At 56.6% G+C, this 17,323-nt stretch overlaps 5 protein-coding genes across 5 annotated transcripts; 1 reads left to right on the top strand and 4 right to left on the bottom strand.

Moving 5' to 3' along the window:
- Positions 1–7,890: 7,890 nt before the first annotated feature.
- On the bottom strand, positions 7,891–10,644 carry IUM83_19517 (Gag-pol Polyprotein; the record flags this gene model as incomplete). The annotated part of the gene is made up of 1 exon (XM_067944569.1): positions 7,891–10,644. One exon carries the CDS (start codon positions 10,642–10,644, stop codon positions 7,891–7,893), a length of 2,754 nt encoding a protein of 917 aa, XP_067797794.1.
- Positions 10,645–10,694: 50 nt separating this feature from the next.
- IUM83_19516 (Copia proteinlike) lies at positions 10,695–11,144 on the bottom strand (the record flags this gene model as incomplete). The annotated part of the gene is made up of 1 exon (XM_067944568.1): positions 10,695–11,144. The coding sequence occupies one exon, from the start codon at positions 11,142–11,144 to the stop codon at positions 10,695–10,697; it is 450 nt and encodes a 149-aa protein (XP_067797793.1).
- A 300-nt stretch (positions 11,145–11,444) lies between these two features.
- IUM83_19515 (Integrase catalytic core protein) lies at positions 11,445–12,608 on the bottom strand (the record flags this gene model as incomplete). The annotated part of the gene is made up of 1 exon (XM_067944567.1): positions 11,445–12,608. One exon carries the CDS (start codon positions 12,606–12,608, stop codon positions 11,445–11,447), a length of 1,164 nt encoding a protein of 387 aa, XP_067797796.1.
- A 420-nt stretch (positions 12,609–13,028) lies between these two features.
- On the bottom strand, positions 13,029–15,012 carry IUM83_19514 (Copia protein; the record flags this gene model as incomplete). Its single annotated transcript, XM_067944566.1, has 2 exons — positions 13,029–14,549; positions 14,755–15,012. The coding sequence occupies 2 exons, from the start codon at positions 15,010–15,012 to the stop codon at positions 13,029–13,031; spliced, it is 1,779 nt and encodes a 592-aa protein (XP_067797795.1).
- Positions 15,013–15,745: 733 nt separating this feature from the next.
- On the top strand, positions 15,746–16,900 carry IUM83_19513 (Retrovirus-related Pol polyprotein from transposon TNT 1-94; the record flags this gene model as incomplete). Its single annotated transcript, XM_067944565.1, has 1 exon — positions 15,746–16,900. One exon carries the CDS (start codon positions 15,746–15,748, stop codon positions 16,898–16,900), a length of 1,155 nt encoding a protein of 384 aa, XP_067797790.1.
- Between the last annotated feature and the right edge of the window lie 423 nt (positions 16,901–17,323).

Raw genomic sequence — 17,323 nt, 5'->3', positions numbered from 1 at the left:
CTCTCCATCGACGACTACTTCGAACGCCAAAAGGCGAAGTACGGCGACGTCGTCGACTTCGACGACGACGATGAAGATATGGAGGGCGAGGAGGACTCGCCCTCAAAGCGTAAAGACTCAGTGTCGAGCGAATCGCTCGACCCTCACGCCAAGAACGTTCGTCCGCGTGAAGGGGACGAATCGGACGCTTCGAGTTCGAAGCGTTCGCGTACTGAGAGCGATACCCCACTCGCTTCAGCTGGGGCTCTCAGTACTCCGCGCGCTGCAGCAGCAGCGCGTGATTTCAAAGCTCAAGGCTCTCCGCGCGCTGCGCCTGCAGCGCGCGATCCGTGGATGCCGCCCGCATCCGAGATTGCGGACCGGTATGGGAACTCGGTACCTCCGAATGAGGTACCGCTGTACGTATGCAGCGCCATCAAAGATGACGCTGTGGCTGCCGAGTTGCACTTTGATGCGGAAACGCATCAAAGGCGCGATTACTACATCGGACTCTTTCATGAGCTCCGATGGTTTCAAAGCAAGAAGACCTCTTCTCGCAGCAAAGTGCCCGAATGGCAGGCACTTTGTCAAAGTTGGAACGCCTTTGTTGATAACTTCAACAAGAGGCCGAGTGCTTACCGTGATCGGATTAAGCAAGCGCGTGATCACTTCGAGACATACTCGAAGCGTGGAAAGCTGGAGCAACTTCATGTTGCTGCTGAGGAGGCAGATGTGCCGTGCGCTGTGCCCGAGGGCTTTCAGTGCACGAAGTGCTTCCCAGGCGCGGTCCGCTTGAGCGACCGCGACTTGAACGGGTACACGTCGTTCCGTGTGCCCGAGAGTCTCAAAGAGCTCCGTGCTAAATTCTTAGCACGTGAGGGTTCGGGCGCTGGCGATGATCGCAGCGCTCGTATTACTTCCGCCGCACCAGCGCGTACTGCTCCTCGTACGCCCTCACCATTTCCGGAACGTCCTCCAGCAAGACGTTCCGCGGCTCCCATGTATCTCGATGGGGAGGAAATCCTCTCCAACGAATACGAAAACGAGCCCCTTGAGGGTTCGTTTTCGGGATACTATGGTCAACAATCCGCTCAACAATCCAGCGGGTTGAGCCGCGGGCGTCACGGATCGGCGGTGGCGGGGTGGGAACACGCCCGGGTATGATCAGCCCCGGGCTGATCATTATGCGCCTCTCCACGACCGGGTGACCGCCGTGGAGCGTCTGCAGGGCGCTGAGTTCGCCGCCCTGAAACAGGAGCTGGCGAACCAGAAGGCCCAAGTCGCGGCGGTCTCGCAGACCGCCTCGAACATCCAGGTCGAGCTGGGGACCCAGATGAAGGGTAGCTCCAGCGCGTCCGCGCGCTGGAGGAGAGGTTGCTCGTCGCCGAGGCCAAGTCCTCCGCTTCTGCCTCGGCTCCTGCCGAGGTTTCGGGTCAGCCGAGCTAGATGGCTCGTGCTGCAGGTATGGCTTCAGCCGTCCGACGTAAAAGGTCGGATGGAGGCGCATGCTAGACGGTATGTCTAGCGTGTATGCGTTGCCGTGCCGTGCCAACACAGTGAACGGCCCGATGAAGCGCGGAGCAAGCTTGCTTGCTCCGAAATCCGAAACTGCATGTCTAGGCAGGTTTTGTGTAGCTAACAAAACTAATGAACCAACTTTAAATTCATTTTTGTTGCCTCTGCCCGCATTGTCTGCGTTCAGCTTCTGTTGATCAACAGAAGCTGCTATAGTGTCTTGGACAAACCGAATCACGGCTTGTCTTTTGGTGATGAAACTGATTGCATCCGAGCTGAAGTCATTCAGCTCGCTCTCCGCTAGAGGCCCGGCCTCTGCGTGGTTCTTTGCGGTGTCTGCGCCCTGCGCAGACCCGTGGTCGTTGGCCTTGTTGTTGGGGGAGGCTGCGCCCTGCGCAGACTCATGTGGTTTGTCCATTGTTGCAGCTGACACTGTGCAAGTGTCAGCGGTTTTCTGCGGCTGCTGTATTGCAGTCGTAGATCCCCCCCACTTAATGTGGGAGCCATCACTCCGAGTAAGCTCGGTAGACGTGGATGTCGCATGGCATTCACGTAGAACGGTGTATGCCCGGTCGAGGCATGCACTGAGTTATTGATGGCAAACGCTGCCATCGATAAGCACTCGCTCCAATATTGGAACGAGTGAGCGTAGCTCTTCAACATATCGACGAGCACGCGATTCACGCGCTCGGTTTGACCGTCCGTCTGCGGATGATCCGCAGTCGACATGGAAAGCTGGCTCCCAAGAAGTGTAAACACTTCTTGCCACAGGTTCGCTGTGAAGCGCGGGTCTCTGTCCGACACGATGTCGGACGGCATGCCATGGTGTTTGAACACCATGTCGACGAACAGACGGGCCGTCTGCTTCGCGGTCACCTCTGCTGGCACCGCAGCAAGATGTACCATCTTGCTGAAGCGGTCTACGAAGACCACAACACCGGTGTTCCCTCCGCTATCCGGGGGAAGACCAAAGATGAAGTCCAAAGACATGGACTTCCAACACTCCGACGGAGTCGGTAGTGATTGCAGTGGAGCCTGCGCAAATGGCGCAGGCTTTACGCGTTGGCATACCTCGCAAGCACGGATGTACTTGCGCACCCACTTATACTGGTGGTGCCAGTAGAAGTCGCGCGTGAGAAGGACGTAAGTCTTCTCACGTCCGAGATGTCCCGCAGTCGGGGCATCATGATACTCGTACATGATCCTGAGTCGCAGGTCATGGTCATTTGGCACGACAACGCGATCTGCGTTGTCGTCGACTGCATTGTAAAGCAGTAGTCCGTCGTGCACACGAAAGCGGTGTGCACGCGCTCGAAGGTGCTTGGGCAGCTTCTGACGGGACTTGTCAGAAGGCGCTGTGCCATAGGCCAGTAAGAGCTTCGCGTCCGCGTCGTGCGCGTACGCGGCCTTCACATCATCCAACAGAGATGATGTGGGTTTGCTCGATCGCATGGCGTCAATGGCATTGACGTCAACAGCTTCTGCATAGTCCGGCCGACGTGATAACGCGTCGGCCACCACGTTCAATCTTCCGGGTTTGTATTCGACCCGGAAGTTATACTCCGCAAAGAATGAGATCCATCTCGCCATTCTTTGTGATATGTGTGGCGACTTCACTGCGGTACGCAGTGAAGCATGGTCGGTGTAGACCACAAATGGTCTACTCCCAAGCAAATACACTCGGAACTTTGCGAGTGCATACTTCATGGCAAGGAGTTCCTTGTCATGCACCGGATAGTTGCGCTCAGCTGGCTTCAGCTGACGCGATTGGTAGTAGACGACACGATCACGGCCCTCGTGATCGTGCTGCATTAACGCGCATCCGATTGCGAAGTCGGATGCATCACATACGACGTGAAATGGACGATCTTGGTCAGCTACTGCCAAGATCGGTGCCTCAGTCAAGCCCCGCTTGACTGCATCGAATGCCTTTTGGCAATCGGGTTTCCAATTCCACACAGCTTCTTTCTTAAGAAGCTGTGATAGCGGGCGGATCTTGCCCGCATAATCCTCCACGTACTTGCACAAGTACGTGGCCAAGCCAAGGAACTGCCTCAGTTCCTTGACACTTGAAGACGTTGGCCATTCGTTAACCACTCTGACCTTTTCGGGGTCAGGGCGAACACCATTCTTCCCTACGAGACACCCGAGGACGGGTATCTCGCTCGCCCCGAAGATACACTTCTTCAGGTTCGCGTAGAGCTTATGCTTTCGCATAAGCTCAAGTAGCTTCCGGAGATGCACCCTGTGCATCTCTACGTCGGTCTTCCCGTCCACAGCCCGGCTGTGGATAAACACATCATCGAAGTAGCTCGGTGCGAAGTCGCGCACCGAGCGCAACAAGTGCGTCACGCACCTGTTGAAAGTCGCAGGGGCGTTCTTAAGCCCCTGTGGCATCACTAGCCATTCCCAGAGCATACCGCGTGGCGTTCTCACTGCCGTGAGAGGGATATCGCTCTCACGCATTAGGATTTGATAAAACCCATCTCGCAAGTCGAGAGCACTGTAAACGGTGCTCCCGGCCATCGAATCGATGATAACATCTTTTCGCGGTATCGGCGTCTGCGCCGGTACCGTCGCATCGTTCAGCTTGTTGTAAGCATGAACGATACGCCATCCGCCCTGTGGCTTTTTGACACAGAACGTCGGAGCACTGTGCGGGGACTTTGATTCCCGCACTTGTCCTGCTTTGCGACGACTTTCAAAGAAGTCGTCGATCGCCTTGACTTGCTCTCGCGGCAGTGGCCACTGCCGCGTGACACAGTACTTCGTGCCCGGCACGAGATCAATCTCGTGCTGAATGCCCTTATCCTGCGGAAGCTCCGCAGGAATCTCTTCCGGGAGTACGTCTTTGTACTCCCTCAACAATTCGTAATAGGGACTCGACTTCAGCGAGTCCCAACCTTGTTCCTCGAAGCGCTCTCGCTTCGTCTTCGCACTGAGAGTGTCTTCACTCTCAGTGGTACTTCTCATGAAGAGCTGCCTCAGCTGTTCGCTCTCGCTCGCCGTTCTTTCGCTGTCCGAAAGAACGCAGACTTGCTCGATGCGTCCACCGTGCAAGTCGCGCGTGAAGCGCTTCCAGCTCATGGCTGGAAGCGAAGTCAACTCCGACGCCATCGTCGGAGGACTAGCGAGTTCCATCTCTCGATACTGGAATCCAGTATCGGTGCGCGTCAAGACGCTTAGCGTCTTGACATTCGGCGTCACCGCCGCAGTCTGCCCAGCAGACTGTTTCTTGTTGCGTCTCGGTCCCGGACCGAGACTTGCGCAGCGTTTTCCGCTTGCGCCGTCTTCTTGTTGTGCGGAGCCCGGCTCCGCACAGTTGTTCTTCTTGTCCAGGCCCGGCCGTGGACAGTCGTTCGCCGGCGGACCCTGTCCGCGGGCGCGCGGTATCAAGCCCGGCTTGACCGCGTTTTCTTCGTGCAGCCCGGCTGCACGGTAATGTGTCCTTCGCCGGCAGACCCTGTCTGCGGGCGCGCGATATCAAGCCCGGCTTGATCGCATAGCACTTCGTCGTGCAGCCCGGCTGCACGACAGCATGTAATTGCGTCAGTGCGGTACGTTTGCAACCGTCCGCACTGTTTGCAGCGTCAACTCCCGGAGTTGACACGCCTTCGTCACCTCGTCGCCAATCATTGGCGGAGCCCCTCATGACCGAGGGTGCGTCGGCTCCCGGAGGACGCGTCGTTGTCGACCTGACCGCTACGGGTCAGGGACTGTCCCTTACACGCTTGAACGTGGGTGTTGGTTCCCGGAACCAACACATCTTTTTCTTCCGACGTCGGCAGCATTGCCGACGTTGGTCTCACTTGTGTGCGCCCTCGCGCACTTCTTGGCACTCCGGGACAGCAGCATAAAGCGCTGTCTCGACTGAGAGCCGCGCGCACCTGCTGGTGCGCGCGCTGCGGTAACAGGGCCATCGCTCTCTGTTCCGCTGTCGCGTCCGAAGCGCACGAGCGTGCGCTTCTTCCAGTCTATCACCGGATCATGCCGTGCAAGCCACGGCATGCCCATTACTACGTCGAACTTATCGTCCAGGTCCAGGACGATAAAGTGTTCGACAAACACTCGTTGTTTGTACGAGAAGCGCACGTTCACGACGCGCTTCTCGGTCTTCTACGATGGCACCTGTTGCCAGTCGTACCTCCAGAAGACTTCGAGGTACATTTACCTCCTCGAAGTCAAGTCTCGACAGGCTTCGTAGTCGAACAAAGTTGTTCGACGCGCCTGAGTCTACCAATGCTCGAAGAGAGTCACTCGCTCTCTTCGAGTAAACCTTCAAGATGACTAGGTTTGGCCTGTCATCTTGTTTCTTGCAGTGAGAGCTGGTCTCACTGGGGGCTGCAGTCTCAGTGTCGCGTGCCCGATGTCGGCACGCGCGACTGCATTACCAGTAGGGCGCCCCGCGCCTACTGGATGTTCGCGTTTTTTGTTGGTCCGCGGCGATGCCTAGCATCGCCACGACGGCCACCTCCAGGGGGCATGGGAGCTGTGCACTCCCGTGCAAAGTGACCGATCCTTCCGCAACGGAAGCATCGCACGTTACCTCCCTGCTGCTGGTAACCAGCAGTTGTTGCGTTCGAGAGGTCCATTGGCTCCGGACCTCCCGTCCTCGCTACCGGGCGCGGTTGCGGCCTCGGTGCGTTTACATGGAGTTTAGCCTGCCGCAGGCTAAACTCTTCTTGCATGGCAAGAGTGATTGCAGCTTCGAGAGTACTCGGGTACTCTCGGAAGAGATAGGTCTTCACGGGCCCATCTCTAAGTCCTTTCATGAACGTGACGACCTTGGTCGCCTCGTCAATCGGGTTAGTCACGATATTTGATACCAAATATCGTGCACGCTGCGCGTAAGCATGGACGTCATGCTTACCCTGCTGAAGGTCGAGGAACTCCGCCCTCGACCGGAACTCGTTTTGCGGGGGCTCAAACGCTTGTTTGAGCTCCTCTTTGAACACTTCGTACGTGCTGAAGCACGTCGGATCGGAGAGTCGGCGTCCATACGCCCAACTCCTTGCGCGTCCGCCAAGGCAGGACATGGCGAACGCGACCTTCGACAGCGGGTCGACGATGCGTCGAGCCGCTATGGCTGTGTCGAGCTCGACAAGCCATCGGAGGAGAGGCTCGCCCTCTCTTGCCACGTAATTGCTCACGCTCAATTTCAATGATTGAGCGCGCGGTGTCGTCCCTGACGACGCCGTCACGGAGGAAGCAGCGTCACGCTGCTCCTTCGTGATGACCGCCAGAGCAACACCATGTTGCTCCGTCGGCGATAGCGTACGCAGCATCGTGGCTATCGCCGCTTCTCCAATGACTGTTGACAGTCGTTGGAGGGCCTCCCACTCTGGGTCAGACAGGTGGGGGCAGTCAGCGCGTGCAACATGCGTTGCAGGCGTGTTGGAGCTCTCCATGGGCACCTCCGTGCTCATGTGGTTCTCGGCTCCGCGTTCGTACACCACGTACGAACGTCAAGCAGTCGGTCGTTGGACGGACTACAAAGTGCTACCAGGTGTAGTGGGTCTAACTTGACTCACTACTTTAGCTTACACGTTGCGCAACGTGTATGAGGAAGCGTAAGTACTTAGTAATTACTTAGGTTAATTATATTTGAATACACAAATATAAGTTAAGTAATAAAAGGATTCCAAGTGACTTAGATTAGGTAAAATGAGAACTGTATTGTTTGTAAATTGATCTTCCTCTAAAATCTGCTAAAAACTGTTTATCATCTATGAAAGGGTTGGCAGCGGCTGGCTGTCAGAGCCCCGCTAATATGCATGTCTCTGATTGGTAGAAAGATGCTGCTTTCTACCAATAGGATCTTTGGGTATGTGTGGACCACTCACTGTGGTGGTCCACTTCAATGTATCCATTGGTGTGTCTTACACCAAGGTGAGGAAGTATCCAAAACTTTTAACAGATAACCTATCTGTTAAATTCACAAGTGGCTTGCAGCCACTTGTGCGTGTAACCCCGTTACACCATCCCCCCCTTAAGGTTAGACGCGCGGGGTCCCCGCACGTCAATCTTTTGGAATTGACCATTCGTCAATTCTCCGCGTTTGGAGAAGAAATCCGCGCTCATTCAACGATGAGCGCGGCTCAGAAGAAGTCCACAAAGTCGGTGGGGAGTCATCTCTCCATCGACGACTACTTCGAACGCCAAAAGGCGAAGTACGGCGACGTCGTCGACTTCGACGACGACGATGAAGATATGGAGGGCGAGGAGGACTCGCCCTCAAAGCGTAAAGACTCAGTGTCGAGCGAATCGCTCGACCCTCACGCCAAGAACGTTCGTCCGCGTGAAGGGGACGAATCGGACGCTTCGAGTTCGAAGCGTTCGCGTACTGAGAGCGATACCCCACTCGCTTCCGCTGGGGCTCTCAGTAATCTGTTTAATTCACAAGTGGCTTGCAGCCACTTGTGCGTGTAACCCCGTTACATTGCCGGACTCCAAGTCGTTCTTGATCTCCATGCCGAGGAAGTACGTAAGCTCGCCGAGGTCTGTCATTTCGAACCGTTTGCTGAGTGCGCGCTTGGTCGACTCCATCAGCTCGTCGTCGTTGCTGGCCAGGATCAGGTCATCCATGTAGATGACCACGAAGATCATGCTGTGTCCGTCGCGTTTCACGTAGACGCAATGATCGGACTCGCACTTGGTGAACCCCAGCTTCAGCATGAACTCGTCGATGGTCTTGTTCCACATGCGCGGCGACTGTTTCAACCCGTACAGTGACTGCTTCAGCTTGCACACGTAGTCCGGGTGGTCTTCATCGACGTAGCCGTCCGGTTGCACCATGTAGATCTCTTCGTCCAAGCCGCCATTCAGGAACGCCGTCTTCACATCCATCTGATGCAGCTTGAGACCATACTTGGCGGCCAAACTCAGCACGGCCCGGATCGACGTGAACTTGGCCACTGGAGCGAAGGTCTCGTCGTAGTCGATGCCGTACTTCTGCGAGAACCCCTTGGCCACCAGACGCGCCTTGAACCGTTCGACCTCTCCAGCCTGGTTCTCCTTCACGCGAAACACCCATCTGTTGCCGATGGCCTTGCGTCCCTTCGGCAGTGGCACCACTTCCCACGTCTTGTTCTTGAGCAGCGAGTCGTACTCCGAGTCGCATGCTTCCTTCCACTTGGCTGCGTCGCTGGATTCCATCGCCGACTTGAACGTAGTCGGCATCTCTCCCACTGAATCCACGACGTACGCAGCCTCAAAATCTTGACTCTCTTGGGCCGCCGCAGACATCTCATCCAGCGTCGAACGTCCATTCTGCGGCGCATATCGCTTGGCCCTCGGCACCTCCACGGCTTCTTCTAGTGACTGCGTCCGCGGGTGTCGCTTGCTGCCGGGTTCGAAGTCTTCATCCCGCGCAGCCTCATCCTCACTGCCGTCCTCATCCGATTCGGACGGAGTCTCTTCATCCGTGACATCTTCATCGTCTTCATCTGGAAGACCAATCACCACCTCCTTTGTAGCATATTTGCGTCTCCCACCGTCGAAGACGTCTTCCATGAACTGCGCGTCGCGGCTCACCAACACGCGACCGCTCTCGATCTCTTCAAACCGATACGCTTTCTCGTGCTCCGAGTACCCCAGGAACCGGCAACGCACCGACCGGGCGTCAAACTTGGACCGCTTCGCCTTCGGGACCAGCACGTACGCGTGGCAACCAAACACCTTGAGGTTCGCCAGCAGTGGCTTCTTTCCCGTCCAAACTTGGTGCGGCGACTTGTCGTGGCTAATGGCGCGTGTCGGACACCGGTTCCGGAGGAACGTGGCTGTCACCACCGCTTCACCCCAGTAACCCTTCGACAACCCGGCATGCTCCAACATGCAGCGCGCACACTCCACCAACGTCCGGTTCATCCGTTCCGCCACGCCGTTCAGCTGTGGCGTGTACGGCGGCGTGAACTTCTGCACGATACCACGGTCGCTGCAGAACTTGGCCATCTCGCGCGAAGTGTACTCGCCACCGTTGTCGCTCCGGAGCGTTTTCACACGCTTGCCGGTCTGCGTTTCAGCCAACGCAACGAACTCAGCGAACTTGGCGGCCACCTCCGACTTGTTCCGCATCAAGTACACCACACAGAAGTGCGACTTGTCGTCGATGAACGTGACGAAGTAGCGCTTGCCACCAAACGTAGACGTCTGCATGGGGCCGCACACATCGCTGTGAACCACTTCCAGCACTTGTGTCGCACGGTTTGGAGACGACTTCATGTAGCTCACTCGCGTTTGCTTGCCGAGTGAGCATCCGTCGCACAGCTCCCACTGCTTCACCGACGTCATGTCGATGCCAGAGCCGTAGCCCTTCTTGACGATGGCGTCTAGACCGCCATGGCCAATGTGACCAAGTCGAAGGTGCCAGAGGTACGACGTGGTGTCCCCTTTGCGATCCTTCGAGCTTGCCACATTGGCCTCGTCAGGCGTCACCGGTGTCATGCTCAGCTTGAACAGCCCTTTGCCTTCGCGAGCGCCGAGCTTCCACTTGAGACCCTTCGTCTCCGTGAAGCACCCGTAGCTCTTGAACGTCACAGGCCCGACGTCCTTGGTGAATCTGCCGACGGAGAACAGGTTGCGCGACAACTTGGGAATGTGCCACACATTCGTGAGCACACCCTTCTTGACGCCGCGCGGGGTCTGCATCTTCATCACGATGTCGCCTCTCCCGATCGCTTGCACCACACCGTCGTCCGCGAGATGCACGTCCACCGGCGAGATCTTCTTGTAGTTCCTCATGAACTTCTTGGAACTGGTCATGCACTGCGTCGCACCCGAGTCGACCAGCCACACCTCATTCGACTTGGTGGTGTTGCTCCCACCACCAACCGAGAAGAGGAAGTCGCCAGAGTCGTCCTCACTCTGCGCGACGTTCGCTCGCTGCGGCCTCTGCCGCTCCGCGTTCTCGCGGATTCGCACAGGACACTTGGCGATCCAATGTCCTTGCTCCCCACAGTAGTGGCAGGCGCTGGCCTTGTTGGCGGTCGCCTGCCGTCCCTTGCGCTTGCCGTTGTCGCTTGTCATGAACGCTTGGCCTTGACCGTGCGCGGCTCCGTCGACGCCGCCACCTTGCTCCTTGCGCTTCATGTCCTCATGCAGCAGCCGAGCCGTCACGAGTTCCCACGTCAGCGAGTCGGCTCTCGACTCCAACGCCGTGATGAGGAACTGGTACGACTCGCTGAGACTCCCAAGAAGCGTGATCACCAAGTCATCTCGCTGACCGGAGCGCCCACTGCGTCGAGCTGCTCCGCCAGAGTCTTGATCTTGTTGATGTGCTCCAGCACATCATCACCTTCCGCCATCATCGTCGTGAAGAAACGTCGACGAAGGAAGAGCTTGTTGGCCAAACTCTTCTTCTCGAAGTGTCCTTCCAGTCTTGACCATGCATCGTACGCATCCTTCGCCGACCGGACCAGCGGCAGCTGCGAATCTTCCATCGCGAGACAGATGATCGCCAGCGCCTTGCGAGACTTCCTCTTGAACGTCGTTTGGTCCAGCGTAGTGGCGCAGTGCTCCAGCTTGATCTCTCCACTTGTCACTTCCCACAGGTCTCGTTCCTCGAGCACCATCGCCATCTTGAACTTCCACGTGTGGAAGTTGGTTCCGTCGAACTTGTTGATGCGAGAGGTCGTGGTCGAGGCGGCGTCCATGGCGAAAGCGTAGTCGGAGTCTTCAGCAGGGAAAACGGGGCTTGGGCTCATAACCAAAAGTAAAGGTCGTTTGAGCACTTGATGTCAGAATGCAAAGTGATTGATTTAGGTCCTTAGTTCGCGAACTGCGTGCTACCTCTAAGCCTACTGGATATTCCTGCTGGATACACTCTACTGGATTCCTAACTGGATAGAAGGTCCTTCAGCCAATCAGCGAGTGCCACGTAGATGCCCATCCTGTACCCACAATCCTGTACCCACGCGTCCCATCATCAGCGTCCCGTAATCCTCGTCCCATCATCACACGAATGATGGCGGCACCACTGAGTGAAGGTCACACCGGTACCTTACTGGTACACCGCAGCTGGTCGAGGCGATCCCTTGACAACAGATTCCTTGAAGGTAGCGGAAGATGCGCTTGACCGCAATCCAGTGCTCGACTTGCGGGTTCTCCATGAAGCGTGACACGTAGCCAACTGCGAACGCAATGTCCGGGCGAGTCGATGTCATCAAGTGCATGAGTGCACCGACAGCCTCGCGAAATGGCGCGTCCAACTTGGTCATGGCGTCGCTTGAGACCAGCTTCATGCTGATGTCGACCGGACTTGCAGCGGGTTTGCAGTCTTGCATGCCGAAGCGCTCCAGGATGTCGTTGATGTAGCGAGCTTGGCTCAGCGTAACACTGCCATCCGCGTTGTCGACCACCTCGATCCCGAGGATGAAGGAACACTTGCCACTGTCGGTCATCTCGAACCGCGACTTGAGTTGGCGCTTGACTTCCGCGATCATATCAGCTGAACTTCCGGTCACCAACACGTCGTCCACGTAAACCAGCAGCAGAACGCATTCGCCGTCGACGACCTTGATGTAGAGGCAGGGGTCGTAGCTTGACACGCGAAAACCGATGGAGCGCACATACTCGTCGAAGGTCTCGTTCCAAACTCGCGAAGCTTGCTTGAGCCCGTAAATCGCCTTGAGCAGTTCCACGCAGTCGAAACCGTCGTCCAGTTCCACGCCTTCAGGCACGCTGCAGAACACCTTCTCCTTCATCAAGCCGTACAGGAACGCAGTCACCACGTCGAGCTGGTCCATCGGCCATCCGAAGTACTTGGCAACCGCAATGATCATTCGCAGCGTGACGTACTTGACCACGGGCGAAAACGTCTCGGTGTAGTCGATGCCATACTTCTGCACGAAGCCTTTCGCGACGAGCCGAGCCTTGAACTTCTCGATCGATCCGTCCGCGTTGCGCTTGATCTTGAACACCCACATGGTACCGTCTGCGCGCTGGTTGTTGGGCAATTTGGCGGCGCGGAAAACACCTCGCAGCCGCATTGACTTGAGTTCGGCGCGAATAGCCTTGCGCCACTGGACTTGGTCTGGTCCGTTCACAGCTTCTTGAAACGTCTTCGGCTCCGCGCTGTCACTTGCTTCCACAGCATTCGCACTTGCACGCCAGAACATGGGTGGGGTCTAGCCGTCTTCATCGTCTTCTTCCGATTTTTCTTCTTGCGCCGCCGTAGATTCACGTTGGTCTTCATCTTCCAAGCGTCCAGGCGCACTTGCTTCTTCGAGTCCAGCACTGCGGTGAGGACGCCGAACGTTGTCGCGATCTTGGTTGTCCGGACGCGATTTGCGCTTCCCCGCCTGCGTGAACACCCTTGTGCCGGAGTCCTCGGAGACTTGCATGTCGTCGAAAACGTCGGTGAGTCGGTTGACTTCTTCACCATCAGCAGCCTTGGAGTCATCGAAGCTGGACTCATCGAATGTGACATCGCGAGAAATCACCACCTGCCCCGCCTCGATGTCATAAACTCGACACGCCTTGGAACGCTCCTCGTAACCCATGAAAATTCCTTCATGAGCTTTCGGGTCCCACTTGAGTCACTTCTCCTTCGGCGTCAAAACGTAGGCCTTGCACCCGAAGATCCGCATGTGCTTGACGTTGGGCTTGGACTTGTAGACGATCTCGAACGGAGTTTTGTCGGGCGACTTGGGTGACGGCAGACGATTCTTGATGTAAATCGCTGTCATCGCTGCTTCCGCCCAGAACGTCTTGTCCAACCCAGCGTAGTGAAGCACGCTGCGGCCGATGGTCACGATGGTTCGGTTGGCGCGCTCAGCCGTCGCGTTCGTTTGGTGCGCATACCGAACCGTGGGCTGCACTTCGATGCCGTGGTCTTCGTAGTACGCCAAGAGCGAATTGGTCGCGAACTCCTTGGCTCCGTCATGGCGCACGAACTTCACCCTGGCATCGAATTGCTTCTCCACCTTGGTGATGAATCGGCGCAAGCAGCCTTCGCTCTCCGACCTGGCTCGCAGACAGAATCCCGACATGCAGCCGCTGGCTTCGTCCGTTATCAGCAGCAAGTAGCGGCTGCCACCCAGCGACTCTTCCTCCATGGGCCCGCAGATGTCGAAGTGGAGGAACTCGAACGGCTTGTACTTGCGTTTGTTCGGGTTGCTTGGGAAGGGCTTTTGCACCATTTTCCCTTGTTGGCACCCACGACATTGGCTTGACTTTTTCGACGATGTCGGCATTTTCGCACCCGTCACCATGCCACTTGAGACCATCTTCCGAAGAACGTCATTCGGCGCGTGACCCAAACGCGCATGAAGATCCACCGCGTTGACCGACGCCTTGGACACCGAATTCGCAGCGCAGCTTGGGACTCGGAGCCAGTAGAGCCCGTCGATAAGGTCCGCGGAAGCCACGATTTTCTTCGACTTCTTCTGTGCGATGTGCATTTCAGCACCATCAAACACCACCTTGAACAGTCCGCTTCGGTTGATGTGCGGCACCGAAAGCAGGTTCTTGTTCATGCTTGGCACGTAAAGTGCATCTTGAATGCGGATGTCGCGCTCCTTGCCGTTGGGCAAAGTGACCCGCTGCATGACCGTCCCGACTCCCATGATCTTGGCCGTGTTGCCGTTGGCGACCGTGAGTTCACCTTCGTCGCACACCTTGATGTCGACAAACTTGGTCTTGTCGTTGCAGATGTGGTGCGTGGCACCACTGTCGATCGCCCATGAGCCTTGAAACTTGTTGGTCCTGGAGACTCCACACTCCATAGAGACCGCGAACGCGACGCAGTCGTCATCGCTGTCGTCACGCCACTGGACGTTGTTCGCACCGCGACCAGACCGGCCACGTCGTGCACCTCGATTTTCCTCCTTCTGCTTGGTCCAGCACTTTTCCACGACGTGCCCCGATTTTCCGCAGTACGTGCAGTGGCGACTTTCACGCTCGGCATTGAAGGCCCTCGCAGCGTCTTCAATCTTCACCTGAGCCGTCTTCTCGCCCTGCCGCTTGATGTGCTCATTCGTGAGCACCTTGATCACATCTTGAGTGCGCAGCTCATCTCCAAGTTGAGAACGACGTTCTCGAAACTCTTGGGCAGACTCCTGAGCAAGCAGATCGCCACGTCTTCATCCTCCATCTTGGCGCCGATGTTGCTGAGCTTGGCGCTGATGTTGAGGACTTCATTGCAATGATGAAGCACATTGCCGCCTTCTGCCATCTCCATGCTGAAGAGCTGGCGCTTCAGGTAGATGCGTCCAGCCTTCTGCGACCCCCCCCGTAGAGCGAACGCAGTCGCGTCCAGGCCACCCACGCTTCCTCGCAGTCGTCGACCACATGATGGTAGTCAGCATCCATGTGGAGCAACATCAGGCCGAACGCGATGTTGCTCGACTTGACGTAGTCGTCCTTGGCCCTCGTGTCCGCGAAGCTTGGTTTCGTCTCGCGGTTCACGACGCTCCATACCGACTTGGTCAGGAACACGCCACGCATGTAGCGGTTCCACGTGGCGTAGTTGTCGCCGTTGAACTTGTCGATGGAGATCTTGGTGTCTTGGACAGAGGACATGGTGCTTGGGCTCATAACCTGAAGAAGGTCGTAGTTGGATCTTGCACTGGTTGACTTGGTCGTTGACACCGCCGAGGCTTGGGGCGAGGCGAGGAAGGTCACTTGGGGGGTTGAATCGAAATTCAGAAGTGATTGGATTGTTGGAGCTTACACCCTAGGCTAGTGCTAAAGACACGCGGCCGTGCGTCCTATCAACTAGTGCGTCTAATCAACCATCATTCTACACTACTCGTCCAATCAACCTACTCGTCTAATCAACGTGTGGTCGTATTGGACCGGTTCGGTTAACCGGTTCGGGTACCTCGGAACTGGTACAGTGTACCAAGGTTCAGTACCCTGCAACAGGAAGGTCGTTTGAGCACTAGATGTCAGAATGCAAAGTGATTGATTTAGGTCCTTAGTTCGCGAACTGCTTGCTACCTCTAAGCCTACTGGATATTCCTGCTGGATACACTCTACTGGATTCCTAACTGGATAGAAGGTCCTTCAGCCAATCAGCGGGTGCCACGTAGACGCCCATCCTGTACCCACAATCCTGTACCCACGCGTCCCATCATCAGCGTCCCGTAATCCTCGTCCCATCATCACACGAATGATGGCGGCGCCACTGAGTGAAGGTCACACTGGTACCTTACTGGTACACCGCAGCTGGTCGAGGCGATCCCTTGACAACAACCCGGACTACGTGTGCAAGCTGAAGCAGTCATTGTACGGGTTGAAGCAGTCGCCGCGCATGTGGAACAAGACCATCGACGAGTTCATGCTGAAGCTGGGGTTCACCAAGTGCGAGTCCGACCATTGCGTCTACGTGAAACGCGACGGACACAGCATGATCTTCGTGGTCATCTACGTGGACGACCTGATCCTGGCCAGCAACGACGACGAGCTGATGGAGTCGACCAAGCGCGCACTCAGCAAACGGTTCGAAATGACAGACCTCGGCGAGCTTACGTACTTCCTCGGCATGGAGATCAAGAACGACTTGGAGTCCGGCAAGGTGACGATGCGGCAGACCAAGTTTCTCAAGTCGATCCTGAGCAAGTTCGGCACGCAGGACAGTAAACCCGTGAAGACGCCGCAGGATCCAGGACTTAAGTTGACCAAGAACATGTGCGAGGGTGACTGCAAGCATGAAGACACGATGAATAACGTGCCGTATCGGAGTGCTGTCGGCGCGTTGATGTACCTGATGGTGGCGACGCGTCCGGACCTGGCTGCTGCAGTAGGCGTGCTGAGTCAGTTCGCCGCCGACCCGTGTCCCACACACTGGCAAGCCCTCAAGCGTGTGCTCCGGTATCTGCAAGCCACGCCCACGCATGGCATCGAGTTCTCGAAGGGTGACGGCTGCGGAGTTGTGTGTGGCTACTCGGACGCAGACTGGGCTGGTGACATCGAATCGAGAAGAAGTACAAGCGGCTACGCGTTCATGATGAACGGCGGGTGCATCAGCTGGAGGAGCAAGAAGCAGCGGACGGTGGCGCTGTCATCTACAGAGGCGGAGTACATGGCGCTGTCAGAGGCGACGCAGGAGGCGGTGTGGCTCAAGGTGTTTCTGCGCGAGCTCGGCGAAATGGCAAGGGATGAAGCAATCAAGATCTACGAGGACAACCAAGGCTCCATCGCGTTGGCCAAGAACCCGGAGTTCCACAAGCGCACCAAGCACATCGACATTCGCTACCACTTCGTGCGTGAGAAGGTGGAAGACGGTCAGGTGGTGTTGGAGTACTGCTCGACGAAGGACATGCTGGCCGACATCATGACGAAGGCGATCACTTCTGTGCAGTTCGAAGTTCTGCGACACAAGCTGGGGATCCAAGGTGCAACCGACGTCGAGTCGCGTGGGAATGTTGTCAAGGGATCGCCTCGACCAGCTGCGGTGTACCAGTAAGGTACAAGTGTGACCTTCACTCAGTGGTGCCGCCATCATTCGTGTGATGATGGGACGACGATTACGGGACGCTGATGAGGGGACGAGGATTACGGGACGATGATGATGGGACGCGTGGGTACAGGATTGTGGGTACAGGATGGGCATCTACGTGGCACTCGCTGATTGGCTGAAGGACCTTCTATCCAGTTAGGAATCCAGTAGAGTGTATCCAGCAGGAATATCCAGTAGGCTTAGAGGTAGCAAGCAGTTCGCGAACTAAGGACCTAAATCAATCACTTTGCATTCTGACATCAAGTGCTCAAACGACCTTTACTTTAGGTTATGAGCCCAAGCCCCGTTTTCCCTGCTGAAGACTCCGACTACGCTTTCGCCATGGACGCCGCCTCGACCATCTAGTGCTCAAACGACCTTCCTTTTAGT

This window comes from Phytophthora cinnamomi (genome assembly GCF_018691715.1).
Source record: "Phytophthora cinnamomi strain GKB4 chromosome Unknown Contig13, whole genome shotgun sequence".
NCBI lineage: Eukaryota > Oomycota > Peronosporomycetes > Peronosporales > Peronosporaceae > Phytophthora > Phytophthora cinnamomi.
Note: the sequence above shows the minus strand (reverse complement) of the source record. Positions and strands in the feature narration are given on the sequence as shown.